This window comes from Tachysurus vachellii, chromosome 7 (assembly GCF_030014155.1).
Source record: "Tachysurus vachellii isolate PV-2020 chromosome 7, HZAU_Pvac_v1, whole genome shotgun sequence".
Taxonomy (NCBI): Eukaryota; Metazoa; Chordata; class Actinopteri; order Siluriformes; family Bagridae; genus Tachysurus; species Tachysurus vachellii.
In genome coordinates, this window is record NC_083466.1 from 13,375,328 (window position 1) to 13,391,790 (window position 16,463).

General features: G+C 36.5%; 1 protein-coding gene across 4 annotated transcripts in view; it reads left to right on the forward strand.

The window, feature by feature from the left end:
• The window catches only part of kcnip4a (potassium voltage-gated channel interacting protein 4a), an 83,948-nt gene that overhangs the window by 59,005 nt on the left and 8,480 nt on the right, over positions 1-16,463 (forward strand). For all 4 annotated transcript variants that reach the window (XM_060874414.1, XM_060874415.1, XM_060874416.1 and 1 more), the window contains one exon: positions 12,138-12,262. In XM_060874414.1, coding sequence (XP_060730397.1) covers positions 12,138-12,262 — 125 coding nt within the window. The remainder of the gene's footprint in view (positions 1-12,137; positions 12,263-16,463) is intronic.

Below are 16,463 nucleotides of genomic sequence, written 5' to 3' on the forward strand. Positions count from 1 at the left end.
GATTCGCAAAGTGTAGGCTGAAGGTGTGCTTATACAGTAGATTATATGTTAGCTAATAGTTCATCATTCTGAATGATCAGTTTTGAATTCTACTTTGTTTACATGTTATAGTTCTAAATGACATTATTTAGACTTCTTCTTATTTAGGATATTTGAAGTGTTTATTATGTCTGGCCCTCAGTGAATTTGTCTCATCTCCATTTAAATTTCCTTGATAATTGCATATCTAATTTTAGCCCAGTTTTCTACCGCACTGGGTTTTTCAAAGCTCAGCTTCCTTATCTTAAAGAGCCAGTGTGTTATCTTTATGTGCTGATTCTTGTTTGCAGCTTTATTATTCAAAGGAATTTTGCATTTTATCTTCTAAAGTGATATCTGAGATACAGGATTAAAAGCTATATCTTATCATGTCAAGTGACTCCAAATGATTTTTAACAATGTGCACAATTTCTGTAATTGGGAACAAGTTTAAGAACCTTTCAAGTACTTTTTGAAATACTTGAAGTCAGTAACTGATGCGTCCTTCAGTGAGAACAAAAGGCTCAAACTATGTTTAGCCTATCTCTAACTAAAATCCCAATATTTATACTCATATTTTATGCGATTCTGCCTTCTGTCATGCATATCATCAGTTCTAATAATGTTACTATTATGCAAGCCATAAGAATAAAATTAGCTTTACGTGAAGGCTAGCAAAGAAGTGAATTTTGTTCGAGACAACATATAGAGCCCTACATCAACATTCCTTTGGTTTAAAACAGCCTTTGCTTATATTCAGCCAAAATTCATGTGAGGGATACTATAATAACAAGCTTGTTAGATTTAGATAGTATTTTCAAATTAAATAGAACTTAAATAAAATGCAAGTTTAGTCATGGTTCATCATTTTCTTGTCTGTGAACTAATGTCTAAGCTACGGTAAAATCTGTAAGTCAAGGGCTCACCGATGAACACTTCTATGTATATATTACAGCCCCCATTTAAGGCTTTCACACTGGGTTGTTCAAGATGTTACAAATCCAGGTAGGTGGATGCCAGTGCAGGCTTTTTTCTTTTTTTTCTAAACACAGTGCAAATTAAACAAAAATAATCACAGCAAGGTTTAAAAGGCTTAAAAAAACAATAAAGGATATAAATCAAGGCTCTAAATGGGAGTGCACAACAGGAGGTAACTACTCACACAACCACAACCTATAAAACAAACAGCGAGCAACAAAACACAGAACTTATATAGAGCAACTAATCAAGGGATACACAAGACAGGTGTGTACATGAAATCAGTTAAACAACCGAGGATGACATTAAAACTTTGATGACAGGTATGTGTGTGTGTTTGTGTGTTTTGTCACTCGTAGTTAACATTTGAGAAACGCAAGATACCTCTTGGGTTTAGTGACCATCTGTGCTTTATTAATGTTTGGCTTTTGGCAGCTCCCTTCTGTCACTCATCTCTAATTTAAAGTCTGCCCTCTACACACTCAAAAAATACACATGTGCAAACATGCAGTGTGGCTAACTAACATTATGAGAGATGTAAATCATTCTGCATGTCTTCTTCTAGGCCATCCATTTACTTATAAAACTGCATCACCTGTTTGATGTGAAAGAAATGTGTATATATATATATATATATATATATATATATATATATATATATATATATATATATATATATATATATACTGTATGTATATTCTTCATGTTCTTTTCCAGGTAAGTGTTTTAGACATTCTCTCATTTAATTCATTTAATTTCATTTGATTTAATGTAAGCATTAGGTCCTTTTCTTGACAGGCTTCCAATTCTATAGAATACACCATCTCACAGGTTTACATTATATGTTTATTATATGTTATATCTGGCACAGGAAGCTGGGTGAACGATTTTCTGCACTCTTGACCCAGCACGAAATGAGTTTTAGTGTGTGTATGTCTTTGGAGGTTTACTATGTGTGTGTGTCTTTGCTGGTCCATCTCTGAGCTGAACAGATGTGATCCTGGGTTTTTAATTTTTGAACAACCTGCACAATTTGTCAATTAGCAGTGAAATTCTTTGTCGTTTTCTAAAGTCCAGCTGGAGGTGTATGGACCATGTGTGCTACTAATCAGACACCTTGTTTTATGCTTATATATTCTCTCATTTATGACTCTGCCAATTAAAGAGTTGGAAGGTTCTATGTACAGCCAAACCCTGAGCATGAAATATACAATGCAATTGCTCTTTTATTAGCTGTGAGAAAGAGGAATATGATATAGTGGTATATAAGTCTTTGATGGCTATTTGCATTAAAGAAACCAAAATTAGAGACATCCAAACTTTTGTGAGAAAAATCACCTTAGAGAAATAGAGAGAATTATTTTAGCTATTTTGCTGTGGCTTGGACTGGAATTTGGAAGTCGACATCCTAAATATCAGTGAAAAGAAGTGTACAAGTGAATATAAGGCTTTTAGACATTACTACGCATACTCACTGAATGACAGTAAGCTTTGTTTCCTACAGTTATGCTTTCCAATAGTTACATATGGTGTACATTGCCACAGTAAGAGGGGTTTATATTGTTTCATCCTTCCTGCAGTGCTTATGAAGTACTTTTACATCATGCTTGGTTGTAGCTTTTTAAAAGCCCACTGGTTTTTTGAATTGTGGCTCACCGGGGCATGTGTTCTAACTGTTTCTGCTGTTGACGCCATGGGCAGTTGGTTATGTCTGAGAACAGATCATAAATTAGTCTGTTCTAACAGGCAGGGACCTTTGTGAAGCATTAAAGTTTGTAAATCACACAGTACAAAGTAATGGAGACCTAAGAGTGTGAATGCATCATTGGCCCAGAGTATGTACATAATATATGTGAAAGAGCACTGAGAAATCTGATGGATGCCAGCAGGAAATGGAAAGTTATAAATCCACTCAGAACTCGGAGAAGATGTTGAAGTGCAAGAAAATGAAACTATCCAGACTCATAAATACAGCATATATTGTAGCTGACTTAAAATTGTATTATATAATTTCAGAGCTTCATTTTGACTGATTTTACACAGGTTATGGCATAGACATTACATGACAATCGCAGGGTTTTAATTTTAAACCAAGGTGCCTGCTTTGGTAAACTTATTTATCAAGCACACATGAGAGAGAGAGAGAGAGAGAGAGAGAGAGAGAGAGAGAGAGAGAGAGAGAGAGAGAGAGAGAGAGAGAGAGAGAGAGAGAGAGAGAGAGAGAGAGAGAGATGCAGAGAGAGAGAGAGAGAGAGAGAGAGAGATGCAGAGAGAGAGAGAGAGAGATGCAGAGAGAGAGAGAGAGAGAGAGAGAGACGCAGAGAGAGAGAGAGAGAGAGAGAGAGACACGCAGAGAGAGAGAGAGAGAGAGACAGACAGACAGACAGACAGAGAGAGAGAGAGACAGAGAGAGAGAGAGAGCGAGACAGACAGACAGAGAGAGAGAGAGAGACAGAGAGAGAGACAGAGAGAGAGAGAGAGAATTATTTATGGGTTATAGATGTTGAACACATTTAGCTTTCTAAAGAAAATGACATTTTTGTAGGTTTCACATGCAGAAGATCCTTTAAGGTTTTCCAAGTGCAACAAACTGAAGAACCCTTTTTCTGTGTTTGATGAAGTAGGAAGAAATATAACTGCATCATAATGCAGTTCTTCAAAGGATAGGGCACAGTGTGATTTGTTCAACAGCCATCTAGGCCTAATAATAATCACGATCAGTGTTCTGAAGAAAACTGCTGCTCTGTACAGTGTCTATGTTAAAGTGCAAACCCAGCACCTGAAATCAGCACAACCTCCATCGAGTGGAGAATTGATTTGGTGCAATATAAAATGTAATGTCTAATAAGTTTAGAGATATTTGCACAAGGATAGCTAATAAAAACTCTAAAAAAAAAAAGATTCTTTATAGGCTTAGGTTTGTGCATATGGCTTTCCAACTTCAATTCAGATCAACAGATTTTCAGTAAGACTCAAACCCAGGGCCATTGGGAAACACTGATTTGTTTTGTTTTTGTCCAACAAGCATTTCCTGATTGATTGAGGTGTATGTTTAGAAACACTATAATTAACAGAGCTATCAATGGTCTTAGCCTCCTGACAAGAGTGAAACAAGTTTTTGGGCCTAAATCATTACAAGAAGCCTGGGATGGCTTGCTGAATATTCAATCTGTAGTTCTAGTAATATTGGTTTAAGTTCAGGTACTTCATATTGTGTGTTTTCCCTTCTTTAACAAATGGCTTTTTTACATGGTAATTAATACATTGAATGGTAACATGTAAAAGTAGAAACCTGGCAACAAACCTCACAACATGAGGCATTCATGCATCATGGCAATCTGTTTACTGTTGACTGCTTATGTAGTCTATAAATCTGTTATCACACCTATTCCTCTCAGCAAATTTTGTGTAAGAGATTAGACTACAGGGAAGCTGAAGTAATAAATGGGCAAAAGCCAGTCACAGTTTTGTGGAGGTTACAACTTACAAATTTTTTCAGAATGTAGTCTCTAATTCCATTTCCTACTTTAAAATCACTGTTCTAGGCAGTGGTGACCTTTATATGGTGAAGGTGAAAGATCAGGTTTGAGTCATGTACTGACATTTCACACACTGTCTATCTAGACATTATGAATTGTGACAAAATTTAGCAAGGCTTCTTCACAGAATGGCAAAAGTACGTCATGAGCACGTCAAGCGGTCTCTTGTTAATTTGTTGTATTGAATGATGTCAGGCATGTCTTTTTTGTTAGATGAAATATTCATTAAGACATCACAAGTTTCCCTAATCATGAACAGGTTTATACAATTCAGTTTGTGTTGCTTGAACCTGTCCCTGTCCATCCTTTATACAATTAAGGGAATTCAGAGTGTGCATGAGTATGCATGATTTAAAACCTGCTGCATGTATAATCTGTCTGGTGAGTAAGATTTGTTTAAAATGAACTATAGTTTTAATTATCTACACTAATATAAAACATTTATTTTAATATTACAACAGAGAAACTGAAAAAAATTTTTTTTTTCAAAAACGTTTTTTTTTTTTTCCAGAGATTTCTGTTGTAGGTGTTTTCACAGCATTTCGACAAACATTTATTGTAGATGATGTGTTTGTGGCTTAACAATAAATTGATTTTATTTTGCACTGATTTTGCACCTACTTCAATTTCCTCTACTCTGGCCCAATGTCAATTCCATCCAGCAAATCAAATCAGGAGGTACAGTATTCCACGTTCAACCTGCATTCATGCCAAATAGTGATCTGAGCAATCTCCAATTATCTGCTGTTTAAACAATTACACGTAGCTGCCAAAATAGTTTACCATCTTTTCAGCTCGGACATCTAGTCCATCACAGTGTTTTTTTTCTTTGCTATCTGTGTTGCTCTAATAATTGAGCAGGTGTGAGGTGATGGATGGATAGCTGTGGAGGAAAGCTCATAGTCTTATGCCCACTCGGTCTTTAAAACCATACAGTGGGATTTTCAGCAGTGCTTCAGGGTCATGTAAAGCTTTACCATCCCACTTGCACAGGCAAACGTTAAAAGAGTTATGCACTTCATAGTGTAGGCCAAAAAAAAAAAGAAGTGGAGAAAGAAAATAAAAAGAATCAAAACGGAAACCTTATATAAAACTGCCTATACGGAGCATTCGTCCATTGCGTTGGAGAAATTCAGGCATTCTTTAAATTTGTCTACTATACACTGAAGACATTTGAAATCATAAGATCAGTATGAGACAATATATCAGAATTTCAGCAATCATTTCCTGATATTTACATCTAGATGTGTTAAACAACTTAGAACATCGCACTATTTGTTTGAACCCACTCAAGTTGATCAAATATGTTGGTACACGTGACATACTGTACAGGTTTTTCTTGTTGCCTTGGTGTGTCCTGTTAGATTGTATTTTTGAAATCTGAATATGTACTCTTGGTTTGGTCTCTGGGTTTTGCCTGTGAAGACTGCGTTTGTTGTTAAAAACTATAAACCTGAACACTAGAGAGCTGTCTATGGGAAAAAAATCAAGCCATTCTAAAGCTGGAAAAAGAGGGGAAATCGCATTGGGTAAAGTGAATACAACAATTTGGAATGTCCTGAAAAAGAAAGAATTCGCTGGTGTATTAACTCCCAGACATCAAGCATGCCGATCAAAGAAAACAGCAGCAGAAATTTTGTAAGAGCTATGCAGAAAAATGAAACAAATCAATGACATCACCAACAGCCTCCACATGGCAGGGGTGATGGTATTACAACCACCATGGGAATAAGACTATAAGAGCAAAATATAGACACCACACCACAAGAGGCAAGCCCTACATTAGAAGTAAGAATCTGAAGGCTAGATTAAAATAAGCAAAGAAAAACAGAGAAATACTTCTGAAACCACTACCAAAGTGATGGAAAGAAAAGATCTGCTTGTGATCCAAAACTTAATAGTTCAACCGTCAAACATGGTGGATATTATGGCTCGGGATTGCATTTTTGCTATTCGAACAAGCTCACTAATCCAAATTTTTTATTTTGCTACTTTGTTTTGCTAGCAGCAGAATAAGTTCAAAAGTAAGTTAAAAGACAAATGCGTCCAATCTACATGGGAGACAGGAAGACAATGGCACAAAGCACAAGACACTGCCAGCATAACAAAGGATTTCATTGGGGAAGGGTTTTAGACTGGCCAAGTCGATCTCCAGACCTTAACCCAAATGAGCAACATTTGACCTTTTGAAGAGGAGACTTAAGGGAACAACCCCGTCCCCGACCCCAAACAAAACAAACATAGAAGCAGTGGTCCAAGCCTGGAAAAGCACGGCCAAAGAGGAATGTAACAGCTTCGTGATGTCAGTGGGTCACCATCTTGATGCAGTTATTTAAAACAAGGTATATGCCACAAATTTATTTTATTTTCTTTAAATTATTTCAAGAATATCTTCTGTTTACCTAAATATTTTCCCACCAAAGGTTCTATATTGTTTAACACATCTAGATGTAAATATCAGGAAATTAAAGCAAATATTCTGTTCTGTCATCTCATATTCTTTTTTTAATCTTAAACCCAAATGTATTTATTGTAAAACCAAAAAAAATCTTTCATATACGGAAACAGAATTCCATTTAAAATAAATAAAACCCTTGTTAAGATTTCTAATTGTTTTCGTGATGTAAAATGAAAAAAAAATAATAAACTAAAAAAAATGTCTTTTACCATTATCTATGTGAAATTACATAACATACTGTTGTACATAATATACATAATATGAATAACATAGAAAATCTAAGTGGGAAAAACAAGCAGAAACATTATCTAGAAAAAAAAAGGAAAATGTTACATTAACCTGATTGCATAAGTGTGTACACCCATTAACACACCTAATTAGAAATGTGGCTCATGCAATTATTTTAGATCTCCAAGAACACAATGTTTCTCCCAAAGTTTTCCCAGTAATGTTGCCAAGAGACCAACCGCAACATCAGAGGAGCTACAGGAATATCTGACAAGAACTGATTACTCTCTGCATGTGACAACAATCTCTCATATTCTTCAGTGTCTGAGCTACACTCAACTATACATGTCTTCACTTGTCAACTCAATGACCCCCAAACCATGTGGCAGAATGTGTTATAGTCAGATTAAACCCATTCCAAAAACCTCTTCAGCCAGAACTCTGACTTTTATCAATATGAGGGACTAGTACTACAAATACCACTCATTTTAACAAAAAACCTTCAGGTTTCTGCTAGTAAACTGAAAAAGAAAAATGACCCAAAGCATACATCCAAATCAACAAAATAATGTCATAATCAAAAGAAAATCAATGTTTTTGAAAGACCTAGCCAGAGCTCAGACCTGAATCCAACTAAAAATCTGTGACCTGAAGCAGGCTGTGCACAGGAAATGCCCTTAAAATGTGAAGGACCTAGAATGTTTTTGCCAGATAGAGTAGCAAAATATTGCCAAGTCAAGATGCCATGCTGAGAGACTCAAAAAGAAAGAGTGATGTAATAATATCAAAAGGTGTTTCAACAAAGTATTTGTATAAGGGTGTGCACATTTATCCAAATAAGTTAGTATCATCCCTACAAACGTGGGTGTGTGTGCATATATTTATATATATATAAAAACTAATATATATATATATATATGAGGGATTGTGCATTGGTTCTTATTAGAGTGAATTCTCTTTGCCAGTCATTCATCAATGAATCATTAACTATGACTGATTCACACTCAGTGGGAACCTGTCATTCCAGCTCCAGATCCACCTGTCATGCATGTTTCATGTCTTGTTGCTAACCATGCTGATGAACCTGGTGTATCTTCTAGGTTTGTTCTGTCTTCAGAGAGGTGGCAGGAGTGGAGTCGGAGCACGTCTCCGCAAGCTCTTCCTCTGCTCCTCCGCCACAAAGCCGTCTCTCACTATGCAAAGCAAGTTCTCTGAGCTCACATCTCCTCTCACTGCACTCACCTCTGTTGGATTTATCGGTCTCTATTTTTATCTGTCACTCGCTCAAATTTATGTATTCTCTCCATCACTGTTTCTCTCTGTTTATGTATCTGATGTACCATGGTTGTGTTATATTTTAGAGTTAGTATTCTGATCTTATCATACAGACAGCTGCTCTGTTCAATGCCAGGCCTTATTTTTCAACAGTCTAGAGATAGTGGACTTGACAACGAAAGGATATTATTTGTTTTCATGTTTGCCTTCTATCTAGAAATTTTTTTTACCCTTTAATCAAGTGCTTTAACCCATGAACCTCTCAAACCCTCAGATCCCAACAGCAGGCCCAGAGATTCCTCATTATTCGCTCTCACTGCAAACCTGTTCTATTATTTTCCTGAAATCTGATCCTAGATTTTCTGGTGAAAAAGTCATAAGCATTACAAAATAACCACTATCACCTTCTAAAAACAAAGATGCAACTTTAAAGGAAAAATCCACTTTGTATGAGATTTTGAAATAAAATTCTGAATGGACTTAAATCTGAATATTGGTCTATTGTCTCTTAATTAACAGTTTCATACATAACTACTATACCTTTCAACTGCTTGCTTATAGTAGTGCCAGTGGGATTTAGCCCTTGATGTAAGGTCGTAATTAGCATTAACAGCTTAATTGCTATTAATAATAATTAAAGCTTGCATGTAGATTTTAAACAAATTTAGTCACAGTAAAGTTACTGTTCTGTAAAGTTCAATTAAGTGAGAACAAAATAATGTGACAGAAGATTAATTAATTCTGCACTTTTTTTTTGCTTCTTACTTTTTTCTACTTTTTACAGCTTCCCTCTTTACTATTAGAACAATTTTACATAAATATAGAAGACAAAAATTAGAAGAATCATGAATCGAGAATCATTTTTTTTCTCTTGCATTCTAAACTAAGTTGGTTGGCTCACTTGCTGTATTTGAAATATAATATGGAATAGCTGGCCTTCTGAGTCATACTGCTGTACGTGTGAGAGACCTCACTACCATGGTGACATGTTTCATGGTTCAGTGCCTCTTATCAGCACAAAAGCCCAGGACTATCAGGTCTGATAACAGGCTGAAGAGAGTTGGCTGTTTGCACTGAACTCACTTTAGCTTTATCAGGTGTCTAATGGGATGTGAAGACAGCAAGACACACTGGAGCAGTAAGAGGGAAGATATACAGTATTTTGATCATTGACCAGAAAGGACACTTTCACCCACCGATTTACTTTGTGTCAAATGCATAATAACCACTCATATTTGCTTACAACCAATTAATGTAATAATTATTCATATCATTATACTAATGTTTGTATTCATAACTTTTTATTTGTATATAATTATTACATATTCACTGTATAAAATGTCTCTCGGAGGCAGATTCATTTTTCTAAAAAGAAAATGTGGTGTAAAGCACTGCCAGCTTCAAAGGACTGGAATAATTGACTAATTAACAAATCCCTAAATACATAGATTGGCTGAATTTATGCATCAGTGGATGTAAGATGCTGAATATCAAGCCAAAGCTTTGAAGAATGAGTATTCATATATAATAGTGTCTGATTGCTTACTGACATAAGAGACATTAAAATTCTGAAATGACTCATTGATTTGATTTTGGTTTATTCATGATGTTTCACTTTTTGGATAGATAGTTTACCTATAGACAGTGCCAGTGGTAGATCAGTGGTTATGACATTAGCCTGCTGCTCAAAGGGTTCTGTTCTCAAAGGGTTCAAATCCCCACTGTGGCAAGCTGCTACTCCTGGGCCCTTGAGAAAGGCCCTCAAGTGCTCATTTACATAAATAAAATGTATGTAAGACGTTTTATATAAGGGCGTCCGCCAAATGCCGTAAATTGGATGCGTGCATTAGGTTTGAGCTCATGTGAGAAAAAAAAAAAAAGAAATGTTATCCTTTTGTGCTGGGTTGAGTAGGTGATACAGTATGTGGGTCAAAGGAAAAAGGAAGAGGCTTCCAATAGTGTTCAGTAAATCTCCATTCAGAAAGTGTAACTTTCTGTGAACAAAAACCTTTTATAATTGTGTTATTTCATAATGACATTCCCCAGGGACAGAAATGCATTGTCAGCATGAAGCCAGCAGATGTGCACAAAAACGTTCAGTAGCTACAAAAAATTATTAAAAAAGATAAATGTATTGCATTTCTAGAACTTTTCAGTGGTTTATTCATATTTCAAGGAATCTCATTTGAACTATGTTAAAGGTGTGATATAAAAAACGTGGGATTTATGGATTCATTCATTCATTCATTTATTCATCTGCCTTCTCCTAATCAGGGTCACTTTGTTTATATTTTGTGAAACATAATCCATTAACTTTTACTTTTACTACAAACAAAAGTAATTGTTGGAGAAGGCATGATTGGTCAAATGTAGAGTGACAATCTGTAGAGTGACACAATCTGCATCTGTTTAGTGCTTTAAATATTGATATTTGTATCTCTAGCTGAATTCATCTCAAAGTGGGGACTAAAACTGAACCTTACCACTATTCCCCAGAAAATACTGAAAATCAGCAAGAGGTAGAAATGTCAATTGTTTTCTGCCACAATATATTTAATGGCCTTCGTTGTGTATAAATAAACTGGTAGTGACTTTAACCTACAGGTAGAATGAATAAAGATTATATTGATGAATATTGTGCCTGCTCTACAAATCTGTATTTGTAGCTGTTTAGAATATTCTGTTTACTCTAAATAGTGCATTTGTATCTGGTTACATCCCCAGTCAAGAGTATCTGCAGGAGCTGGCAGGGGTCTGAATGTGTTGCTGGGGTTAAGCGTGGGATTAAAAAACAGTCTCACAGACATCGTTACCATCATTTCGGCTTAGCGCACAAACAACAAACATGCTTGCTTCGGTGTTCAGGACAAGGCTGAGTGACAGGTTTCTAAAATTGCCTGTAAAACACTGTGCTGAAAATTACAGATTGTTAAAGATTGCTATCCTAAGTGTGTAACCTAGTGAACCAGTGTACAGTAAATGTATTCTGTATTCAATGATACAATGAGACTCACTCACTCACTCATTTTCTACCGCTTATCCGAACCACCTCGGGTCACGGGGAGCCTGTGCCCATCCCAGGCGCTATCGGGCATCAAGGCAGGATACACCCTGGACGGAGTGCCAACCCATCACAGGGCACACACACACATATACTCATGCAATCACACACTACGGACAATTTTCCAGAGATGCCAATCAACCTACCATGCATGTCTTTGGACCGGGGGAGGAAACCGGAGTACCCGGAGGAAACCCCTGAGGCACGGGGAGAACATGCAAACTCCACACACACAAGGCGGAGGCGGGAATCAAACCCCCAACCCTGGAGGTGTGAGGCGAACGTGCTAACCACTAAGCCACCATGCCCCCACAATGAGACTTCAAAGCACTTTTGTATGTTGCTCTGGAAAAGGGCGTCTGCCAAATGGCGTAAATGTAATGAATGAATTACAGATGTGTGTCTACTTGTTTATCATGTGCATATATGGCAACAGCAGTTATGATCAGTTATTAGTCTCAGCTGCTAAACTAGAGATCCTTCTGCAATCTTTTAAAACAACACTTTTTTGCAGATGTGATGTTATCCAGAGAAAAGCCTCAGTTAGATTGATGTATATGTATATTTGTGTCTTCCACAGACAGTACCGAGGATGAGTTGGAGCTGTCAGCCGTGCGCCATCGGCCCGAAGGCCTGGAGCAGCTGGAGGCCCAGACCCGATTTTCTCGCAAAGAGCTACAGATTCTCTACCGCGGCTTCAAAAATGTGAGCTAGAACTTCATCTTTAAGTTAAACATTTCTTAAGGATTGATTGACATTACTAAGTGATGTAAATATAGCATGCCAGGAACTGAACTGAACACAGTCATACTCATTGGGAAGGATGCCTTAGTCTCTGATCACCATGACTCTAGACAGTCACGGGTGTTTGTCAGTGCATGACTACAGTGCTTGTGCCTGTTATGTAGCATGAGCAACAGTTCTAAAAGATGCAGTGATTGGATTCATGCCTCTATGAGAAAGCTCATGTTTGCCCTCACCTTCCCTAGCTGGTGTCTGTCATGTAATATGGAACAGCTAGCTAGCATGTTACAATTGTTAAAATGATTTTAGGGGAAAATGGGGTTTAAAAAAAATCACCCTTGGTCTCCATACTGTCTGTTCTTAAAATGTACAAACATTCTTCAGCAAGATTTACAACACAGAAAAAAGAATGACAGTATTAATATTAATATTAAATATCACCAGCATTAGTTAGACACATGCAATCTGCATCACCACTTCCACCCTAGCTGGGAGCGAGCAAAGACAGAAATTATAAATCCTTTCTGAAGCATACAAAGCCTGAATGTATCTACACATGCAACATAGCAGACGTACAAGAAGAAGCTCAGCTATAAGACTCCAAAGATCATTTAAACACCTAAACAAAACACAGTTCCTACAACAAGAAGCTAAATGAATAGAAGAATGAGTTATACTGTAGATAGATATAAGAATGAGCACTCTGGGACCAAAATTCACAGAACCAGAAGCAAAAAAATAATATTTTATTAACCACTAATATACCGGTAATGTGGTAATATATACATAATATACATAGTATAAACTGGTAATATATAAACTTATTCTAAGTACCAAAATTATTCAAATATGCCTTATATGTAGTTTTTGAGATATTCTCATTTAACATTGTGCATATTGTTTTCAAGCAGAGGCTCAGAAATCGGCCTAGGGTTGAACAGGTTTAAATAAATATTTAAGGTAAATTTATCTTAATTAGGGAAATCTTAACTGAATCAGTTATAAAGATTGTACGATACACAGGTGAGAAAGGAGAGGTCGGAGAGAACCTTACAAATACATTTGAATTAGCTTTAAAATGTAAAATCTGATGTCTGTACTTAGACATTATGCAAGTTGAAAATCTAAAATCTTATATTTCAAAACAGCTAGAATATTACCTTATAATACAAAGCTCATGAGATCTTTCTCAAAGAAAACCTTAAAGTGGGCCTATCAAGAGGCTGAGGATTCTGTGAGCTGTACCAACAATACCACCATCTCTTGTGGACACCATTTTAAAGGATAAATTATAGCACCCTATCCTGAGGTCATACCTTCGACCAAAATCATACATGCAGTGTCTGTTCACCAAATGTCTGCTAGTAGAAAGTAGCAATTTAGGTGGCTTTTAATCATTATCCTGTTTCCTAAAACGTACATCAGATTTCCTGTAATTACTGTCAATGGTTTACTCCTAGCATTTTGTGAAATGATTGTACTAAAAGTGCTAAAAGCCTCTGCCTTTTTTACTCAAGCAGTTCATCCGGCGCCAGTCTCACTCATTCTAAGTGATCTGGTGGTCTTCACATGTCTGCAGATGGGTTTTTAGATAGAACATGTTTCAATTTCAGTCTTTATCTGGCTTTCAACCAGAGCACAAAGGCGGAAATCAAGTAATGTTCCTCCTCTCTAAAGTACTGTAGGAGACCTGTATATAGCCACACTTTTAAAAACCTTTATGACAGTTATAGTCAGGACAGTTGGCCTTGCATCCTGAACATCCCTAGATCGAAATCAATAAGTTCTGCTCTGTGTGTTAATGAAATGCCCTTTTAAATATCAATCAATACATTTTCTCTCTTATAATAGCAAACCTCAGCCTTGAAAGAGAAATGTAGAATTCTTGTACCCATTCGTCATAATGTGTCCAACAATAAACTGCTTTTAATTTTATGAAAGTGCATAACTATGCCTTGTCTAAACTACTATGGTATTCATGGGACATAATTGCACTGTAAATGGGTCACAAGTGAAATCTGTAATTAAAAGCCTACTAAAGAATAGCACGAAAGTAAATAGCAAAGTAATAGCTAAACAGTGGAAGAAATGTGCCTAAGCTCATTTTATTATTAAAGCTTTTATTCATTCACTCATTCATTCATTTTCTACCGCTTATCCGAACTACCTTGGGTCACAGGGAGCCTGTGCCTATCTCAGGCGTCATCGGGCATCAAGGCAGGATACACCCTGGATGGAGTGCCAACCCATCGCAGGGCACACACATACACACACACTACGGACAATTTTCCAGAGATGCCAATCAACCTACCATGCATGTCTTTGGACCAGGGGAGGAAACCGGAGTACCCGGAGGAAACCCCCGAGGCACGGGGAGAACATGCAAATTCCACACACACAAGGTGGAGGTGGGAATCGAACCCCCAACCCTGGAGGTGTGAGGCGAATGTGCTAACCACTAAGCCACCATGCCCCTCCTAAAGCTTTTATTTTTTTCCTAGATTATTCTTCTAAATTCTTCCTTAAATTAATCACATAAAATATATAGTCTCAAATAGTTAGTTCTGATTTTGATGTTTACAAACTGAAAAAAAAAGCATTTAAAGTTTCACGGTTTGTCACCTATGTTGTATTTGTCTTCTGAGTACTATACATTTATAACAGCGCCTTCTGTCATTTTGTTAAAAGATGGACAGAAATAACATTTTAGACTGCTTAGACTACACATTGTACCTGTGAAGTCTTGTAAATGGACTGAGAATGGCTTTGCCCATTATCAAGCAAATATTGCTCCAAGTGTGTTCTGTCTTTCCCCTAATATATAATGATATAACTGAGGTAGCAATGTCCTGAAGCCTCGCTCGGACCGAACGGAGCACTGTTTTGGACATTTTCTCATAGCGACAATAAAAGACAAATTCAGGGTTTGTTATATTCATTCAAGCCATGTCAGGACAATGTTTTTCTCGGCTGTATTATTCCCACAAATTTGATACCAAACACTGAAGCATTTTCCCTTCTATCATTTCTGTTATAACGTGCTATTCTATAGATATGATATAAATATCTATAAAACACTCAAACATGACTTCATTTCACAGCTCAACCCTAATACTATTTAAGCTAATTATTGAATGATCATGGGTGACAAGACAGAAAAACACTTTTAATTACACTCTGCTTATTTATAAAGTGTAATGAACCGTGTGTCGCTCCTCCAGGCTAAATGATGTTAATAGAACTTTTGACTTGTCAAGAGTCAAAGACTGTGATGGCATAGTGAGAGAAGCAGTGGCTCTTTAAATGGTAATTGCAATCCTGTGTGCAAAATAGGCGAAGGATGACAGCTACACCAAATACATTATGCCTGTTTAATTAAACAGAGCTTAGTCCAACAGCAAAGAACCTGTTCATTCTCAGACACAGTCTGAGTGCCATTCAATTAGATACAAAAATCTGCTGCTTTCTTTATTTACCTGGCAGAACACAAGCCAATTACAATACACTGAATTTTTAAGATTGGTGAAAATAAATGTTTAGAGCATAATAATACTTGATGGTATAATGAGCAATGGTGCGTAGATTATGACTGCAGATTACATTAGGGATGCAATACTTACAAAATAACCCAGGGACAGGTTTTTACTGTGGGTTATTTTACAAGGAACATTTGGCACTGAATCTGCAACAGATTTGGTTCGCACATGTTTAAATACAAAAATACAAAAAAAAGTCATATTGTGTAAATAATGAATGCAGCAATTATTTTGCAACAATAGATCCTTTATTTAATGTAGTTATATTACCTTTTATTGTAGGTATTTATTTCCCTTCCCAATAACTCACTATTTCTTACATTTTTATTTTAATTAAAACATGAAATTAGAATATATCCGAACATGCAAAATATCAGTCTACAGATGATTGTGCCTTTCACACGAGTATTAATAAGCATGCATTGATTGGTTTCGGGATTTTGCCTTCTAGAGAATGTCTGTTAAAAAAGTGCACAAAACTGGGCAGTGACTTTACAAATAAATGAGATTAGTACAGTATCTATAGTACAATATGAATGACTTCTTTGGGAACAAAGTCTGTTAGTATGTCCCAAATGCAGGTACTTGCAGAAGATACATGAAGAAAAGTTTACCACGTACTGTAC